Source organism: Leptodactylus fuscus, chromosome 3, assembly GCF_031893055.1.
Source record: "Leptodactylus fuscus isolate aLepFus1 chromosome 3, aLepFus1.hap2, whole genome shotgun sequence".
Lineage (NCBI taxonomy): Eukaryota > Metazoa > Chordata > Amphibia > Anura > Leptodactylidae > Leptodactylus > Leptodactylus fuscus.
In genome coordinates, this window is record NC_134267.1 from 232,637,428 (window position 1) to 232,657,324 (window position 19,897).

Consider the following 19,897-nt stretch of genomic DNA (forward strand, 5'->3'; position numbering starts at 1 on the left):
AAACGGTATTTCTAAGGAACGGCGCGACGAAGATCACATCTAAAGGTAAGAGATGAATAGCCTTTCTAAAGACTACTCCGACGTGTTATCTACAAAAAAAGTGTTTTAATGGTAGAATCCCTTTAAAATTGATTACCCACGGTAGACTATAATGGGGTCCTCTTGCTTGCAGGCGTTTTCTCTCCACATTTTTGAAGCTGATTCAGGGGACGGAATCTCTGATCGGAAATCAAGCGCTGGTGTGAACCTAGCCTTACCGTAATCTAATGTAAATAATGGGGGACATGTACACCATCTACGAGCTGGCATACATTTTCCCCAGGGCTCACAGCCTGACGGAGGGTGCGCTTCATTTACGAGGAGGTGTTTGTCTCGTCCAATATCACGTACACCCTACGCTGCTCTTCACTGCTAAGTAACGTCCATTGTAGTGGTGACACAACGGTGACATCACCACAGGTCCTTCAGTCAGTATTTATACTTTTCACTGTTGAGCTCCGCCCCCTCTGTGAGGATCACATGACGGTGACATCATCACAGGTCCTTCAGCTATGGCAGTGCAGTAGATACAGAGCAGGTCCTGGTCAGGTGGTCACTAATGTTGTGTTGTTCTCTCTGTTATCAGCCAGCAGCAGATTTACCACTATACAGAGGATATATAAGTCACAGGAAGCCCGCCGTGTGTGACCACAGCCGGAAGGTAAGAAGATGGGGGAGGGTTTTGTTCCTCTGATCAGGGGGTATTAACCCTTTATGATTGTACCCTCTGTGCTACCGTTGTCGCCCAATCTGGTTCACATTCTTTTTGTAGAAAGGCTCCACCATCCCGCACCTTGTGAACGCTTCTCGGCCTGTCATTGTATTATATCTATTGTGTAGCAAGCCTCGGTAGATACAAAAGGATTTTGCCATAGACTGCAGTATAGTTGTATTGCAGTCTATGACACATGTGATCTTTTGATCGCAGGTTCAAGCCCCCTATGTTTCAAAAAGTTCAAAAAAATATAAGACCTAAAATGTAAAATCTTAATCCTTTCCTTAGAACCCAAATAAAAATAAGCAAATAAATTATGCATCTTAAGTCCGAAAATGCCCTCACTACAAACCTATAACAATATTTTTTCCATACAGTAAACACCATAGCGAAAAAAAAATCGAAATGCCCAAACTGTCGTTTTTTCGACTCCCCAAAAAATTGAATAAAAAGTAATCAAAATGGAAGACATCTCCCAAAATTGTATGAATAAAAATGACTGGCCCTATCCAAAGTTAAAAAAACGCCATATGCAGCCCCTTAGACGAAAATATAAAAAGGTTATGGGAGTCAGAATTTGGCGAATACAAGAAATTTTTCCATATATATAATTTGGTATTGCCGTACCCATAGGAATGAATGGACGCAGACTTTGCCGGCGGCCGGCCGCTTAACCCCCTGCATGCCGGCCGCTTCCATTCATTCCTATGGGTGCGGGCTATTCGAAACGGGAGTTTCGAATAGTACTAGCTTATCTCTAATACCTACCTCTCTATTCATAGTCCGCCTGGATGGGACAGTAGGGGACCCCCCATTCTTCAGACCAATATGGGTTCAAGAGGTGGGACCCCCACTTATAAGACATTTATGGCATATCCTGTATATGTTGTCCTCTCTAGGATTTACAGCCTCTTGTACAGTTACCGGCCTTACTAGAAGCCTCAAGTGGATCCAGTTTTCTCACATTCTCCAGGATGGACAAGGACTGGAGGAAAATTAATAAAAGAATATTAAACTTCACCTTGGAGATCATCTACCTGCTGACCGGAGAGGTAAAATTTCTGTATTTCTGTATTGTATTATTTACCAAGAAACACAACGAAGGGAAAATCCAGAAAAGACAAGTAGGAGCGTTGTAATGGGAAGGAAAGGGCCAGCCAGGAAGAAGTCTATTCTATGACTCCTCTATTTTCCCACAACCTAACTTTGACTCCAACTCCTTCCTAAATGGTTGACGGCCATGGTTAGTCAGAAGCAGTAAAACCTCTCTAAGGCCAGGTTCACATCTGCGTTCGGTATTCCGTTTGGGGAGTCCGCCGGCAAGCAGGGTTTTTCTCTCCTCATATTTTGTGTGGAAACCGAGCGTAAACCACATGACCCCATTATAGGTTCATAGTAATAGTTTCCTTAAATATCTCTCTCCATGCACAGGAATATGCAGCAGTGAAGAAGACATCGGGTGAGTGTGTGACTCCCAGCAGCCATGTCCATGAGTCAGGATGGAGAAGGAGCCACAGCCCCATCACAGAGCCTTCTTCTTACTCACATGAGCAGATCCTAGAACTGACCAACAAGATCACTGAGCTGCTGACTGGAGAGGTGAGCGCTGCTGGGAATGCTGGGACGTTATACAGTAACACCATGGAGGGGTCGGGGGATGACCGTATCATTGTGTTGTCAGGTTCCTATAAGGTGTCAGGATGTCACTGTCTATTTCTCCATGGAGGAGTGGGAGTATTTAGAAGGACACAAGGATCTGTACAAGGACGTTATAATGGAAAACCAGCAGCCTCTTCCATTAGAAGGTAAGATGATATATAAAAAATGAGATATATATATATATATATATATATATATATATATATATATATAATGTTACATACATAGTCCAGTCACATTAATGTGACCACCTGTCAGAATCCAGAATAACCACCTTTGGCAGAGCTGTGAGACGTGCAGGAAGAGAGGGGATGTTGTGATGATGATCACTGGGATGCCGACTCCAGTGCCGTGGCCAGCTGCGCTAGGTTACGCGGTTCAGCATTCATAGTGCGAACAACCTGATCGAGGTGGTCTCACAGATTCTTGATTGGGTTCAAGTCTGGGGAATTTGCTGACCAAGGGAGTACGGTAAACTCATCCTGGTGCTCCTTGAACCACGCACGTACACTGTGAGCTTTATGACACGTCGCATTGTCCTACTGGTAGATGCCATCAGCCTGAGGATGAACATGGTCCGCAAGGATAGATGCATACTTGTGTTGATCCATCGTGCCTTCCCCAATGAGTGCACCCAGATGGCTGATAACACGTGCCTTCTGTGATTATTTAACGTTGACGTCAAACATAGGCGGTGGTCACCTTAATATGACTGGACTGTGTATTACTATTGGTTAAGGTTGGGCAATTAATCGAAAAATAAGCAAAAGTCAGCTGAATTAATGGACATGAGCATACCCATGACAAATAACATAGACGCCCCCCCAGTGTAGGCTTTCTTACCATCACATCAGATCCCTTATCCATAGGAGGCCATAAACCTGTTGGATATCGGAGGAAAATCCTTTTGGCATCCATTGATCTGCCATATGTTGGTATAATTTTATTTCGGGTTTTCAGATTGGCTTTGAAAGTTTCAAGGGTAGACATTGATTGGGGTACAGACTTCCAGAATATGGGAGACACATGAGAGATGTCTTAGAGACTGAGGAGTATATATGTATGTGAAGAACATGGTTGTATACACTTCATGGTCTAACAAATACTCCAAAACAAATAGTAATACCTGTTATACCATAGGTTTGTTCTAACAGATGTCTGTGAATGATCACCTCCTGACCTTTTTTGCTTCTGCATTTTCTTTTTCACTCTCTCCCTTCTAAAAATCATAACTTTTTTTGTCTATTTGCAAATCCTTAACTTTACAACATGCCACCATGACCGCAGGTTTGGTGATGTCTCCAGCAGTTGGAGCTCTACTTTTTTCCTTTAGTTTTTGGTTATCTTTTTCCCTCCCGATAGTGGGGCAATTGGGTTTCTTCTTAAATTCCCCTGGAGTCTGGAATCTATTCCCCCTGGTTGGGAAGTACTAGTACTGCATTTTACTGTGCCCTTGGAAGGTGAGGTATGAGTGGTCTCTGCTTGGGGGCCACCAGAGCCAAGTTTATTGAGACGCTTCCCTTTGCAGATATGGATATACGGATCTTTGAGCTGAGATGAGCAAGTTTCTAAACTTGAGGTACTATGGAAAAAAAACAAAACAAAAACATGTGTACTCCTAACAAACATCCATCTTCTTCTTTGCTGCATCAAATTTCAGGTTTTCAGGGGTCACCATGAAGTGGCTAGTGGGCTTATGCACCTTGATCCATACACTGCTTGGCCAAAAAAAAAGTTGCGAGTGTTAATATTTAGTTGGGCCACCATGAGCACGAATAACAGCACGCATCCTTCTCGGCATGGAGTCTATAATGTTCTGTAGTGTAGACTCAGGGATTTTGATCCAATTCTCGAGTATCAGGGAGCCCAGGTTACTTACGCAGATTCGTCGGGGGTGGTGAGTGACAGCGCAGGTTCCTTTCCAGTATTTCGCGTGCTTCTTGTCGCACCCGGACACGACCATCACTATGGAACAATGTGAAATGTGATTCATCTGACCACATGACCTTTCTCCACTGCTCTAGGCTCCAATCCTTGTGGTCTCTTGCAAATGACAGGCGCCAACATCTGTTGGTCTCTGTCACCAATGGCTTTCCATTGAGTTCTCGTCGCAATGTGTCGCTCCGTCGAGTCGAACATCTGTGTGAGCTCAAAGGTGGTTTTCCGGCGTATTCTTCACCACTCGCTTTAGGGACCTACGACCTCGAGTTTCGCGTATAGTCTTAGGCCCACACTTTCCATGGTTGGAGGGGGGTTCTCCACCATCTCGCCATGCTCGTATGATACGCTGAACAGTTCTCTGTCCGATATCAGTTACTTCGGCTATCTCCTTGGTCGTTTTGTTGGCCTGATGCAATCCAATGACTTGCCCCTTCTTGAAGGCACTAACATCTTTTCCTCTGATAGCTCTTCAGTTGGTAGACATCACCTTTAATTATGATCTGCACTAGACAGGCTACAGCTCAATTATATATATTCAAGAATATATGCAAATTCCTGTCATGAACAGTTCATAATTATATCAGGGGTGGAACGGTACCTTGTTGCACAAGGTGACTTTTTTTGGCCAGGCAGTGTATGTATACTAAGAACCTTGTGTTTATTTTTGTAGATTTGGCAGAGAATCATTAGATCAATGTATAAGATTGAGATATGTGGTCCATGTCTTTTTTTTTTCTACATTGTATTAATATTTTTGTATTCCTAACAGAAATTCCCATTAAGAACTTCGAGGAAAATTGGATGTTATCCCTAAATTATAAAGAAGAAGACGAAGATTTTGTGCAATATTCTTCCGGAGAAAACCTCATGACCCTTAATTTTCTTTCCGAAACATGTAATGTCCCTAAACTTGAGGAACCTTCTCCCGACCAAACTCAGATTATTCCAACAAGTATAGGTCATGAAGAGATGAATAGGTTTCAATATGTAGAATATGGAGAACCGTTTTCAAAAAGTTCACATCGTTCTACACAGAGAAGAATTCACACGAGGAAAAAGTCTCACTCCTGTCCTGAATGTGGGAAATGTTTTACATCAAAAACTAAACTTGTTGCGCATCATAGAATTCACAAAGGAGAGAAGTTGTTTCAACGTTTAGAATGTGACAATTCTTTCGTTACCGATGACGTACTCGAACATCAGAAAATTCACACGGGAGAGAAACCATTCACGTGTGCAGAATGTGGGAAATGTTTTACAAGAAAAATCAATCTAGTTGAACACGAGAGAATTCACACGGGAGAGAAGCCATATTCATGTTCAGAATGCAGTAAAAGCTTTACGAAGAAAATCAATCTCGTTAGACATGAGAGAATTCATAAAGGAGAGAAGCCCTTTGCATGTTCCGAGAAACCATTCCCATGTTCAGAATGTGGGAAATGTTTTTCAAAAAAATGTAATCTGGTTATACATGAGAAAATTCATACAGGAGAGAAGCCATTTACTTGTTCAGAATGTGGGAAATGTTTTACCAAAAAAATAAATCTTGCTAGACACGAGAGAACTCACACAGGAGAGAAGCCCTTTACATGTTCAGAATGCGGGAAATGTTTCGCGACGAAGTTTAAACTGGTTACACATGAGAGAACTCACACAGGAGAGAAGCCGTTTCAGTGTTCGGAGTGTGACAAATCTTTCATCACTAAAGACAGACTTAACCATCATCAAAGAATTCACACAGGGGACAAACCATTCAAGTGTTCCCAATGTGGAAAATGCTTCGTAGGGAAATATAAGCTTGCTAGACACGAAAGAATTCACACAGGAGAGAAGCCATTTTTGTGCTTAGAATGTGGGAAATGTTTTACTAATAAACTGAATCTCGTCAAACATGAGAGAATTCACACAGGAGAGAAGCCCTTCTCATGTTCACAATGCGGAAAAAGTTTTATCGAGAAATCAAAGCTTGCTTTACACGAGAAAATTCACACCGGGGAGAAACCGTTTTCGTGTTTAGAATGTGGGAGAAGATTTATCGAGAAATCGAATCTTCATAAACATCAGAAAACGCACACAGGAGATAGGCCATTTTCCTGTTTAGAATGTGGAAAAACTTTTATAGAGAGATCAAAGCTTGTTATCCATGAGAGAAACCACACAGGGGAGAAGCCATTTTCGTGTTCGGAGTGCGGAAGATGTTTTACTGAGAAATCAAACCTTCTTAAACATGAGAGACTTCACACGGGAGAGAAGCCCTTTATGTGCTTAGAGTGTGGGAAATGCTTTGCAAGGAAAGGAAATTATGAAACTCATCAGAGGATTCACACCGAGAAAACATTGTATTCTTGTTAGGAATTGTTAAAAAAAAAAATCACTGCTACACCCTACACCGCTCTAATACGTCCCCTTCCCCTTTTCTTTGAGTGACAGGGCCATGGAACTATGCTGGAATATGGCCTAGTCTGAACTTTCGTATTCGAGCAGTTTGGAGCAATGGGGCTGCCCTTGGTGCTCCTAACTGCTCATTTGCATATATTTAAATAAATGAATGTCAGCAACAAATTTTTAATGGAAAACCTAGCCTAACGTAACTGTGTTGCTTTTTTAATATGCTTCACTCTGGTGACAGACTCCATTTTATCCATGAAGGAAAATCATTCAAGAACTTTCCGTTGCTTTTCACTTGTGTGTTTGCAATGCACGTTGCAGGGTCTGCCTTCTAGACTCAACCCAACCGCAGATATTGTACATTGTGATGCTTATAGATTGTCTTGGCGGTTATTGGTAACGTGGTGAAGCTTTAAATCTCTAACCCCCTGCCGATCGTATGTGTTGACTCCCCCAACCTTCCCTCTCTCCCCCATTACTGATATGTACAATTCCCTTTGGGGGGGAAAATCCTGTTTAATAAAGAAACTTGGTTAAAAAAAAATTTAAAAAAAATTCTTTATTTTTCATTGAAGTTTTAGATTGAATTCAGCTGTGACCCACGGAAGAAAGTATCCAACTTTCTATTTTTCTTACTTTTTTTTCCCCCTTTTTGGATTTTGCTTATGTATTTAGGTTCATTGCATGTTTAACATGTTAGTGACCAACCAGGTCATAAGGGGAGTATTTTTGTAGAAAAATTTTTTTTTGTCCAAATGTCTGTATCATCAACATTGTTTAGATATATCATGCAAGTACAGGTCCCCTCGAGCCAGTGGCGCAACTAGGAATGGCAGGGCCCCGTGGCGAACTTGTGACATGGCCCCTCTCCTGTCCGACACCAAAGACCCTGAACCCCCCCCCCCACACACACACACACACATTCCTGTGTGCACTATTATGCCCCACAGTGGCCCCTGCCCACAGTATTATCCCCCATAGTGGCCCCTGCACACAGTATTATGCCCCATAGTGGCCCCTGTACATAGTATTATGCCCCATAGTGGCCCCTGCACACAGTATTATACCCCATAGCGGCCCCTGCACACAGTATTGTACCCCATAGTGGCCCCTGCACACAGTATTATCCCCCATAGTGGCCCCTGCACACAGTATTATGCCCCTTAGTGGCCCCTGCACACAGTATTATGACCCATAGTGGCCCCTGCACACAGTATTATCCCCCATAGTGGCCCCTGCACACAGTATTATGCCCCTTAGTGGCCCCTGCACACAGTATTATGACCCATAGTGGCCCCTGCACACAGCATAATACTCCATAGTGGCCCCTTTACCCAGTATTATGACCCATTGTGTACACCCATGAACAATTATTATACTCTGGGGTCTTTTCAGACCCCAGAGTATAATAATCGGAGACCCAGGAGAGATACAAACATAAAAAAACACTGCTACTTACCTATCCCTGTGCTTCCCGCTGGTGGCGGCCATCTTCAATGATGTCTGAGACATCATGTGACCCGGGGGGCCTGCATCGCAATGCACAAGGATGCAGGCCTCGGTCATATGACGTCTGGTAGGTCACACAAGTAGGCCCGAAGCCTGCCTGGACCCCGGAGAGGTAAGTATAATAATAGTGTTTGTGGGGCCCATGGCATCACTTACTGATCCCGGCCCCAGCCAGTAAAGGCCTATTTAAAAAAAAAACCTCAGCAGTAGCGGCTGTCGCCGAGCCCCTAATGTCCCGGGCCCTGTGGCAGCCGCAACCGCTACTACCCCAGTAATTACGCCCCTGCCTCCAGCTCTACTTGCTGGGTTTTACTATCTCTGTGCAAATCTTGATATTCATCCCAGCTACTTTTTTTACTCATTAAAGTTGTCATTGGTTTTACAATAAAGGCAGCACGGTGGCTCAATGGTTAGCACTGCAGCCTTGGAGTCTTGGGTTCAAATCATGCCAAGGGCAACATCTGCAAGGAGTTTATATGTTCTCCCCGTGTTTGTGTGGGTTTCCTCCGGGTACTCCGGTTTCCTCCCACACACCAAAGACATACTGATAGGGAATGTAGACTGTGAGCCCTATATGGGACAGTGACTGACAATGTCTGTAAAGCGCTGCGGAATATGATGGCGCTATATAAGTAAGCATAATAAATAAAATAATTAATAAATAAAGGCGAAAAAAAAACATACAAAAATGTGAAATATAAAGGAACGCTGGTGGAGGGATAAAGAGGGGAGATAAACCTAGCGGGTGAAGACTAAGAGGAGGAATTATGCAGGGCAAAGGAGAGGATAGCAAGGACTGAAAGCTAGCAGAGTAGTAGAAGACGTCTCATATGAGACAAATCTTCTGATGCGAGCTGTCATCATGTTTGGCTAGGAGATCCTCCATATGGCGGATGTGTAGGAACCAGGTCTCCATAGAGGGAGGGGAGGTAGACTTCCACGTCCTAGATATAACAGATTTAGCCGTTATCGGCAGGAACCCAACCAGCCTACACATTTGTTTTTGAATCTTAGGCCCGGGTTAACATCTGTGTTCGGGCCGTTCCCCGTTCCTTCGAGCAGCACTTTTCTCTCCGCATTTTTCGTGCGGAAATCGAGCTGAAACCACACGGACCCCATTACAGTCTATGGGATCCCCCAGTTACCTAAGGTAGCTGCTTTTTTTATGCGGATTAGATTTCCGTTCAGGGGGTCCCCAAGCAGACTCCACAAATGGAAACCTGAATGCAGATGTTAACCGGCCTCACATGGAAAGGAGGAGCGGGGCTGGATCATCTTAAAGTTCAACTCCTTTGATACCAGCTATTTTTTAATGGTACATGTGAGTTGACCATATTCCTGATGTTTTTATCTGTGCACCTATTATCTTTGTACCTCAGTGATTTTGTGGTACATGCCCTTCCTCTGACTGACTGTGCAGAATTCAGGTCCGTGTCAGCTTTGCAGTGATTTATAACACTGCCAATGTTAAGGGACATGTATGCAGGCAGTAGGGTAATGTAAAGATAACCCTGCACTTATACTTACCTGTATGTTCCACTCCTGTGCCGGATGTGATGTTGTTATAAGTATGTTCTGTATGTTCTGTTCTGCTTACTTATTCTGCTTTGTCTGCCTAGCAACAGTGAGGTAGTAATGGGGGAGGAGCTGAGCTTAGGGGGAGGAGTTGTTAGACAGGGAGCCATGATGGAGCATGGAATAAAGGGTTCTGATCTACAAGAGTAACCATCTCATAGTGGACTTATTCCAGAAGACCTGCATCCTCACTACAACACTACAATTGGCGACGAGGATTAAGAATCATCAGCTAAAGGTATTTCCCTGCTACAGAAAACTGTTTACAAGACTGCAATCCTAGCACCAGCCATGGCCTGCTTACCCTCCTTTGCTGCATTTGATGTGCACCAGCCCCAAGCAAACTTAGCAGCATGCTGGAATAAATGGCTGAAACACTTTGAGATATTCCTGCAAGCAATGAACATTACTGACAATGCAAGAAAGAAAGCCATGTTATTACACTATGCAGGGGAGCAAGTCTATGATATCTTCACAACTCTGCCCAATACAGGGGAGGACAGTGACTATGATCTAAGCAAAGCAGCACTAACTAAGCATTTCTCTCCATACATAAATGCAGCTTTTGAAATTTTCAAGTTTAGACAGTCAAAACAGTCAGCAACAGAAACCATTGATGAATATCATGTCCGCTTAAGACAACTTGCAGCTTACTGTGAATTTGCTGATATAGACAAGGAAATTCTGATGCAAATCATACAAGGTTGTGTGTCCTCTAAGTTAAGGAGACAAGCACTCAGAGATCCCATCATGACTTTAGCAAAGCTACTGGACATTGCACGTATTCATGATGCAGCAGAGAATCAAGCTAAACTTATAGAGAACACAGACTGTATACCAGAGCAGCCATCTTCTGTAGCAAAGCTCACTCAGAAGCCACATGTGCCTCACACACAGGCTGCAGCCTGCTACAACTGTGGAGGTCCTTATCCTCATCAGAAACCATGCCCAGCAAAGGGAGGAACTTGTCATAACTGTGGGAAACTAAATCACTTTGCAAAAGTCTACAGATCAAAATCACAATCTTCTCTCTCTGCTAAACAAGCCTTGCCACAGAAAGTTCAGGCAGTGCAGTCGGTGTCCCCTGCTGATCAGCCCAGCAGCACCTACTTATTCTCAGTGACTGAGGGGTCTCACAATGTGCATGCAATGTCTAATCCCAAACAAGTCATCTTAATACATGGCAATCCGGTGGAGACACTGGTAGATACAGGGGCGTCTGTCAATGTTATTAGTCATGCCACTTATAGCCAGCTAAAGAACAAACCTGCTTTGCAATGTACTAACCTGAAGATATTTCCTTATGGTTCAGCTACTGCATTACCCCTATGTGGCAAATTTCAGGCATTACTAACGGCTGATGGGAAATCCATCATGGACACTTTCTATGTAGTGGAGTGTTCTGCAGACACTCTTCTCAGCTGCAATAGTGCGGTATCTCTGGGCCTAGTGAAACTGGCAAACAGCGTAACACACTCTTCTGTCCAAACTATTATGCAGAAATATCCTCAACTCTTTCAAGGCCTAGGAAAGCTGAAAGACTTTCCAGTGAAATTACACATTGACCAGTCAGTCCAGCCGTTGGTTCAACCTCACAGGCGCATCCCATTCCATGTCCGCAAGCTGGTGGAGAAAGAGCTACAAGACCTTGAGACAGATGATGTTATTGAACGTGTGGAGGGCCCAACTCCCTGGGTCTCACCAATTGTTGTTGCGCCTAAACCTAAGCAGCCTGGTAAAATCAGGTTATGTGTGGATATGCGACATGCCAATCGAGCCATTCAAAGAGAAAGGCATATTACGCCTACCATTGATGGCATTCTCACAGATCTAAATGGTGCAAAAGTATTCTCAAAAATTGATCTAAAATCTGGTTATCATCAGCTTGAATTGCATCCAGACTCCAGATATATCACAACTTTTAGCACTCATGTCGGTCTAAGAAGGTTCAAGAGGCTGAATTTTGGCATTTCATCGGCTGCAGAAATCTTTCAGAATGTTATCAGGCAGGTTCTTTCAGGAATACCTGGAGTCCTCAATGTCAGTGATGACATCCTTATCTTTGGCGCAACCCAAGAGGAACATGACAATCACCTAGAACAAGTCTTTCAGAGACTGCAAACCTGCAATTTAACTGTTAATCCATCAAAATGCGAGTTCAACAAGACGTCATTGAACTTTTTTGGCTACATTTTTTCTGAAAATGGTGTTTCTGCAGACCCTGAGAAAGTAGCTGCCATAACCTCTGCTAGCCAGCCACAAAATGTCTCAGATGTTCGAAGTTTTCTTGGTCTGGTCACATACTGTGGACGATTCATACCTGATCTGGCTACTGTTTCTGAACCCTTACGACAACTCACTAAAAAGGATACTCCTTGGTCATGGACAGTTGAACATCAATCAGCTTTTGATACACTTAAGTCCAGTCTTTCTAGTGACACAGTCATGGCCTATTTTGACCCACTAAAGTCTACTGAGCTCATTGTGGATGCCAGTCCTGTAGGCCTTGGTGCAATTTTAACTCAGGTGTCCAAAACTGGCAGCATCTCCACAGTCTCCTATGCGAGCAAGGCTTTAACAGAAACGGAACAGCGCTATTCTCAAACTGAGAGGGAAGCTCTCGCAGTTGTATGGGGATGCCTTCATTTTCATCTTTACCTCTTTGGTCGTCCATTCACAGTGGTCAGTGATCATAAACCACTCATTCCAATCTTCAATAAACATTCATCAAAGCCACCCCCACGACTTGAACGCTGGCTACTCCGCCTGCAGAACTATCGTTTTCACTTGAGATATGAGGCAGGAGCTGGGAACCCTGCAGACTATTTTTCAAGACACCCTTCACCACAGTCTACCAAAGATGACTTGCCTGCCACTGTCTTAGCTGAGGAGCATGTGAATTTCATTGTTACACACTCTGTGCCAAGAGCAATGACCCTCGAAGAAATTAAACATGCGGTGGATTCTGATCCCCAACTTCAGTTGGTAATTGACACTGTTCGGTCTAAGAACTGGAACTCTTTTCTAGCTGAGACTCGTCTTCAACCGCAGGGCCAAACAGCATATTTGCAGGCCTTCTTTAATGCAAGACACTCTCTTTCTGTATCTGACTCAAACATACTACTACGTGACAACCGCCTGGTCATTCCTCAGAAACTTCAGAGTAGAGTGATCGATCTGGCCCATGAGGCCCATCAAGGTATAGTTAAAACAAAGCAATTACTTAGGGAGAAAGTATGGTTTCCTGGACTAGATAAACAAGTGGAAGCTCTTATTGCCACATGTATACCTTGCCAAGCAACTATGGTGGACCATAGCCGAGCACCAGTACAAATGACACCTCTGCCAGACAATCCATGGACTGCTGTGAGCTGTATTTGTATACGGAGTGGCTGTAATGGTGACGCCATGTGCAGCCAATCCGCACAGTATACAGCTGAGAGCAGAGAATGGCTGCAGCGGTCGTGTTGATGTGATATCACTCCTGCATACACACGGACAGCCGGCCCAGCACTGGAACAGAATGTATGAATAGGGGCATCGGGGGCATAGTATAAGGGGGTATTAAGAGATACTAACCACTGGGGAATTAGTTGTGCTATTAATTTAAAGGACACAAGGGGGGGGGTTATAAATTGAGCAGGCACATGGGGCTCTACTAATTTAAGGGAGCACAAAGAAGGTATTTTAAATTAAGGGGACACACAGGAAGTATAATTAATCTAAAGATGCCCATAGTGGGTTATTTATTAATTTCCAAGGAATTTTTATATTATATATTTTATAATTGGGGTAGCTGCAGGATGGGGGCTTTGTGTAGGTGAGGACATATAAAAGGACTAGTTTCAGAGCCTACAAGCACACCACAAGAGCTATGATTAAAGGGGTATTCCCACGTCGCATACTCACCAGTCTTCACTGCTGTAAAATCTTCTTTCTTCCTGGTTTCTTGCATCATTTGGTGGGCTTTCACATGCGACCTGCCGTTTAGCTCCGCCCCCAAATTAGCGTGTAGCTTCTCCCACCCATATTGGACTATGAAGTACAGGCAGCAGCAACTCCATTCTGTGTTACATACAGAGACTGCCTGTCTCTGCCATAATGAACACAATTGAATTAGCTAGCCTGATAACTGGGAGAACAGAAGACGATTTCAGAAATGAAAGCAGCTCCTCTCCTCTATCTGATAACAGGACCCAGGTCACGTGGTGTAGACCCAGGAATAGCTAGAAACACAGGCTCGCTCCCGTGCACTTAGCCCCTCCTCCCTCCCCCCTGAGAGCAGCAGATACATCACTTGACTTTTGAGCAGATAAGTCAGGGCTGTGTCAGCAATGAATTGAATAAAGTAAGATAGTGGACAAACAAAGCAGTTTTGCTGAAGCAGTGTATTTAGGAAAAGTCTTACATCCACATTAACAAGCAGTATAGATAGGATCCTTGTAATGGGACAACCCCTTTAATACTGTGCAGATTCGCAATTGCAGAACCACAACAACTTTGTACTGAGAGGTGAAGGTCTCTGCATTTGGTACTTTTGAACAGCTAATGTTCAGTATTTACATCGCACAAGATCTGTTTTATAGTGACCGTGCAATGTAATATGTACAATGTGTGATGTAAATAGTGAAGGGCCACTACACAGTACAATCTGTCCCAAAGTGGCTCCCAGACAGTACAATGCACTCCACAGTGCCCCCCACACAGTACACTCTGCTCCACAGTGGCCCCCACACAATACAATCTGCTCCAGTGTCTCCCACACAGTATAATGTGCTCCACAGTGGCCCCCTCACAGTATAATGTTCTCCACAGTGGCCCCCTCACAGTATAATGTTCTCCACAGTGGCCCCCACACAGTATAATGTTCTCCACAGTGGCCCCCACACAGTACAATCTGCTCCACAGTGGCTCCCTCACAGTATAATGTTCTCCACAGTGGTCCCCACACAGTATAATGTTCTCCACAGTGGCCCCCTCACAGTATAATGTTCTCCACAGTGGCCCCCTCACAGTATAATGTTCTCCACAGTGGCCCCCACACAGTACAATCTGCTCCACAGTGGCCCCCTCACAGTATAATGTTCTCCACAGTGGCCCCCTCACAGTATAATGTTCTCCACAGTGGCCCCCTCACAGTATAATGTTCTCCACAGTGGCCCCCACGCAGTACAATCTGCTCCACAGTGGCTCCCTCACAGTATAATGTTCTCCACAGTGGCCCCCTCACAGTATAATGTTCTCCACAGTGGCCCCCTCACAGTATAATGTGCTCCACAGTGTCCCCCACACAGTATAATGTTCTCCACAGTGGCCCCCTCACAGTATAATGTTCTCCACAGTGGCTCCCTCACAGTATAATGTTCTCCACAGTGGCCCCCACACAGTACAATCTGCTCCACAGTGGCTCCCTCACAGTATAATGTTCTCCACAGTGGCCCCCTCACAGTATAATGTTCTCCACAGTGGCCCCCACACAGTATAATCTGCTGCACACATGGCTGCCCACAGAGAGGGCTCTGAGTGTCACCAGTTCGCCACCACTGAATTAGAACTTCTCTTTGTAGCTAAGTTCCGCCCACTATACTGGTCATGTGATGTGACATCACCACAGGTCCTTCAGTCACTGCTTATCCTGTACACAGCTGAGCTTCACCTCCTCATGTGACTGATCACATGACGGTGACATCATCACAGGTCCTTCAGCTCTGGCTGTATAGTAGATACAGGTCCTGGTCACGTGTTGTGCTGTTCTCTCTGTTATCAGCCAGCGGCATATTTCCCATTGTACAGGACTTGGCCACTGTCTGCAGAATGTAACAGAACTCCTTGTGTGACCTCCGCCCTAAGGTAAGCTGACAGTCCATTCTAGAATGGAGGGTCCAAAACCAAGTGCTAATACTGTGGCTCCAGTAGGTGGCGCCACCTCTTGTGACTGTTAGTGTGTGGCGCCACCTGCTGGATCCATGTCATACCGGGCAGGTTAGGGTGGCATGTAGGGGAGGGGAAAATGATATGTGATATAATATAAAATAAGTCCTAAATAGGGTTGAGCCGATCTTGACTTTTCAGGATCGATTTTGAAATCCGATTTCCGATCATTTTTCATTCGAACCCGATCTCGATCCCAATTCCGGTCCCAATGCAAGTCAATGGGATTTTTTTTACTAATCGGAGATTTTAAAAACAATCCTATTCACTATACAGCATGGAATCTAACAATTGAACGCTTTAATTGTTAGAATCAACGCTGTGTAGTGATTTTTTTAAATCACTAAGTAACCAGAGGATTTTTTATTAATCCTCTGGCTACTTAGTCCCCCCTGGTGTCCACTTACCTGCAGAGATGGCTGGTCCGGTGCCCGGTGTTCTCGTTCTTCTTCGCCTCGCTGCCCTCGCCTCCCAGGTTAGGAGAGTGTGGGCAAGTTAGGAGAGTGTGGGCGGGTACTGGGAGGGGAGATGTCACGTCTCCCCCCCCTGTACCCGCCCACACTCTCCTAAGCCACAAGCCCCGCCTTCTTCCTAGCTCTTTAACACTAACCTGGGAGGCAGCGAGGCGAAGAAGAACGAGAACACCAGGCCCCGGACCAGTCATCTCTGCAGGTAAGTAGCTACTAGAGATGTTAGCTAGTCTCCCATTAGAATGAATGGACGCAGCCGGCGCGCAGGGGGTTAAGGCTGTGTGCCAGCACTTCCATTCATTCCTATGGAACCACAGTGGAGCCTTCACACTGAGTATACACTCCGCTCAGAATGAGCGGAGCGTATACTCAGTGTGAAGGCTAACATTCTTAGCTTTTCCCACAATGCTTGGCCAGTAGCAAAGCATTGTGGGAAATAATCACCAATCTCAATCCCACCTAAAAAGATCGTGTTCAGAATTCTGATCATGATCGTGAAATTTTCTCGATCGCTAATCGAAATCTGATCTTTTCCGAACACGATCGCTCAAACCTAGTCCTAAACAATTGACATGGTACATATAGAAGCAATATCATATAAATAATGCTTAGAAAGGGAGTGTCGTATATATTCTATACGGACTTTACTACACCACATCGGTCCATAAGACTCTCCAATAACCCAAACCTCTTTTTATGCACAAAATTCATATCAAACACTGGTTATACCAATGTTTCCCCAGTATCAGCCACGGTGTCAGGTTATCATAAGTCATTGTCAGCTCCACTGTTATTCTCTACATTACTCGTATAGAAGTGAATATAGGGAACCGCGAACATTCATGGCTAACTCTTTATTCATAATCTGCCTGGTCGGGGCAGCAGAGAACCCCCCTTCTTCAGACCGATATGGGTTCAAGAGGTGGGACCCCCACTTATAAGACATTTATGGCATATCCTGTGTATGTTGTCCTCTCTAGGATTTACAGCCTCTTGTACAGTTACCGGCCGTACTAGAAGCCTCGAGTGGATCCAGTTTTCTCACATTCTCCAGGATGGACAAGGACTGGAGGAAAATTACCAAACGAATATTAAACTTCACCTTGGAGATCATCTACCTGCTGACCGGAGAGGTAAAATTTCTATATTTCTGTATTGTAATATTTACCAAGAAACACAACAAAGGGAAAATCCAGAATAGACAAGTAGGAGTGTTGTAATGAGAAGGAAAGGGCCGGCCAGGAAGAAGAGTCAGGTGGGCGGAGTGTGACCTGAGGGGTTAGTGCTGTGTAGTCAATGGAGGTCAAACCAGCGACTCCGAATCTGGCTTCTTTATTGTTCCTTAGTAGAGATGAGTGAACATGGTTCGGATCAGCCGATCCGAACAGCACGCTCCCATAGAAATGTATGGAAGCACCTGTGACGCCGGCCGGCTGCCGGCAAAGTCAGCGTCACAGGTGCTTCCATTCATTTCTATGGGTGCATACTGTTCGGATCGGCTGATCCGAACCGTGTTCACTCATCTCTATTCCTTAGCCTGACTGACTTCAACTTCTTCCCAAATAAGCAGTAAAGTCCCTCTAATTCACGAAAAACTAGTGACTGAATTCTTACAAAACTAACTGTACACCAAGCTACACTGTTGTACAATATCATTAAAAATAATTGTTTTATTTCGAAGTCGGAGTCCGTAACTTTTCTCCGACTCCAACTTTCCTTGTCTGAAGTAGAGGAATTTGGTTATTAGAAGGCTGCCGGCAGGAGGAGAGCACATGGTCCATGTTGTCCGACACATTAGGTATCCCTGTGTCTGACAGTGCCCGGTCTGCTGAATATAGGGGATCTGCAGTGCTCCTGTTCTGTCAGGAAGGGGTTAATAGGAGCACTGCAGATCCCCTATAGTCAGCCAGATTGAATTACACGTGGGGGGAAAAAAAAAACAGTCCTCAAGCTCAGGGAAGGGGCAGACAGACAACCCAAACACCCCCACCCCTTCCCCAGCACCCAGCAACTACTGCACCCAAAAACTCCGACCATTTTAATTTTTGAAATTTTCCAGCAGCTGCTGCATCTCCCCCCCCCCCCCCCCCTTCCTCGGCTTATACTCGAGTCAATAAGTTTTGCCAGTTTTTTGTGGTAAAATTAGGGGCTTATATTCGGGTCGGCTTATACTCGAGTATATACAGTATATGGTTGTCACAGGGTTACAGTCACTTACTGCTTATTTTCCAACCACATTTGGTGGAGGGGCGTTCCAAACCTCTATGGTATTCCTCCCTCAGATGTAGATATTAACCCCCACCTCAGATTTTGATACACATTTCACCCAGTGGTTCCTTTAAAGGAGAATGATATGGAAGGGGTAGACAACCTATTTTATACACAAAATATGGAGACCTTCCATCCAGTCCAGCTTTGCCACCGCACCTCAGCATTTTGGGTATCACATGTACAAGAGAAGCGCACTCAGTATGGAAACTTGTTACAAGTTCTGTTATGTCAGTCCAGGTAGCTGCAACGGGGCTAAGGAATAGCAGTAGGAAATCTCGCCCTGCACTACTCCCACTAGCTATCCCGGTCCCTGCCTCACGGGTGTGGGTCGGCTGTTCTCAGGCTAAGCCTGACCCCGACGGCTCCTCTCTCACTGATACCGTAGGCCTAGAGGGAAGTGGGAGAAGGAATGCCCTATAAGATCTCTAGGGACTGGAGACTAAAGGGGGTCACCCCTAACGAACAAGTGAAGCTGCTACTGACAGGGACTGACAAGGGTGTGCGCTGACGAACAACACAAGCAGCACACAGGAAACATGTGGGAAAGGATTCCCCCAAACCAATATGGGAAGGAACCTTACACTAGGAAACAAACACAGGGAAACTGAGTAGAAATCAAAGGATAAGGCAATTCACTCACACAGTCAATTATACACAGAGGGAGGATTGGTGAACACAGAAGGGAAAACACACAAACCAACTAGTTCACCCAAACCTCCCAAAAACCAACCACGGAACTTCCTCTATCCCAGATCACCACCTACTCCTCCTGCTAAGGCCTAGCACTGTAAAAGAGACACTCAGCACAGAACCATGGGAGGCATGGGTTTAAATACAGAGTAGAGACCACTCCTCCCAGGTGCAAATGGGAGGACAGACTAATAAACCAGGAAATAAAGCTGCCTACCAACAGTGCGCGCGTGCAAGTCAGAAGGTGTGCACCAATACCCACGACAGGACAACCCCGCAGCGCCAGGATGCCACCCCAGACACCACGCAGCCAAAAACTCCCCAGGTAAGAAAAATAGAAAGCAATGAACCTAAATACTCCTAACAGGATCCTCCCCTCAAGGAGAAGACTCCGGATTCTCTAGGAGCATCCTTCTTCGGGAACTCCTTGTGGAATTTCTCCACGAGTCTGGGGGCTGACATATCCGATTCCAGAACCCAAGAATTATCCTCAGGACCGTATCCCTTCCATGCCACCAGATACCGTAGCTTCCCCCGAACATATTTGCTATCCAGAACTCGGGATATCTCATACTCCCCGGACTCAGAAACTGGTGGAACCTTAACTGGAGACATTCCCTTCTTGGCCTTCTTTAACAAGGAGACATGGAACACCCGGTTTATCTTCCACCTTTTAGGTAGTTGCAGCTGTGCCGCCACTTCATTTACC

General features: G+C 44.9%; 1 protein-coding gene across 1 annotated transcript in view; it reads left to right on the top strand.

Annotated features, from left to right (window-relative positions):
• Positions 1 to 568: 568 nt before the first annotated feature.
• Positions 569 to 19,897, top strand: part of LOC142198606 (uncharacterized) — a 200,701-nt gene continuing 181,372 nt past the window's right edge. Inside the window, 2 exon segments of the mRNA XM_075269633.1 lie at positions 569 to 700; positions 17,208 to 17,360. Of these exon segments, the coding sequence (XP_075125734.1) occupies positions 599 to 700; positions 17,208 to 17,360 (255 nt within the window). The 5' untranslated portion in view covers positions 569 to 598.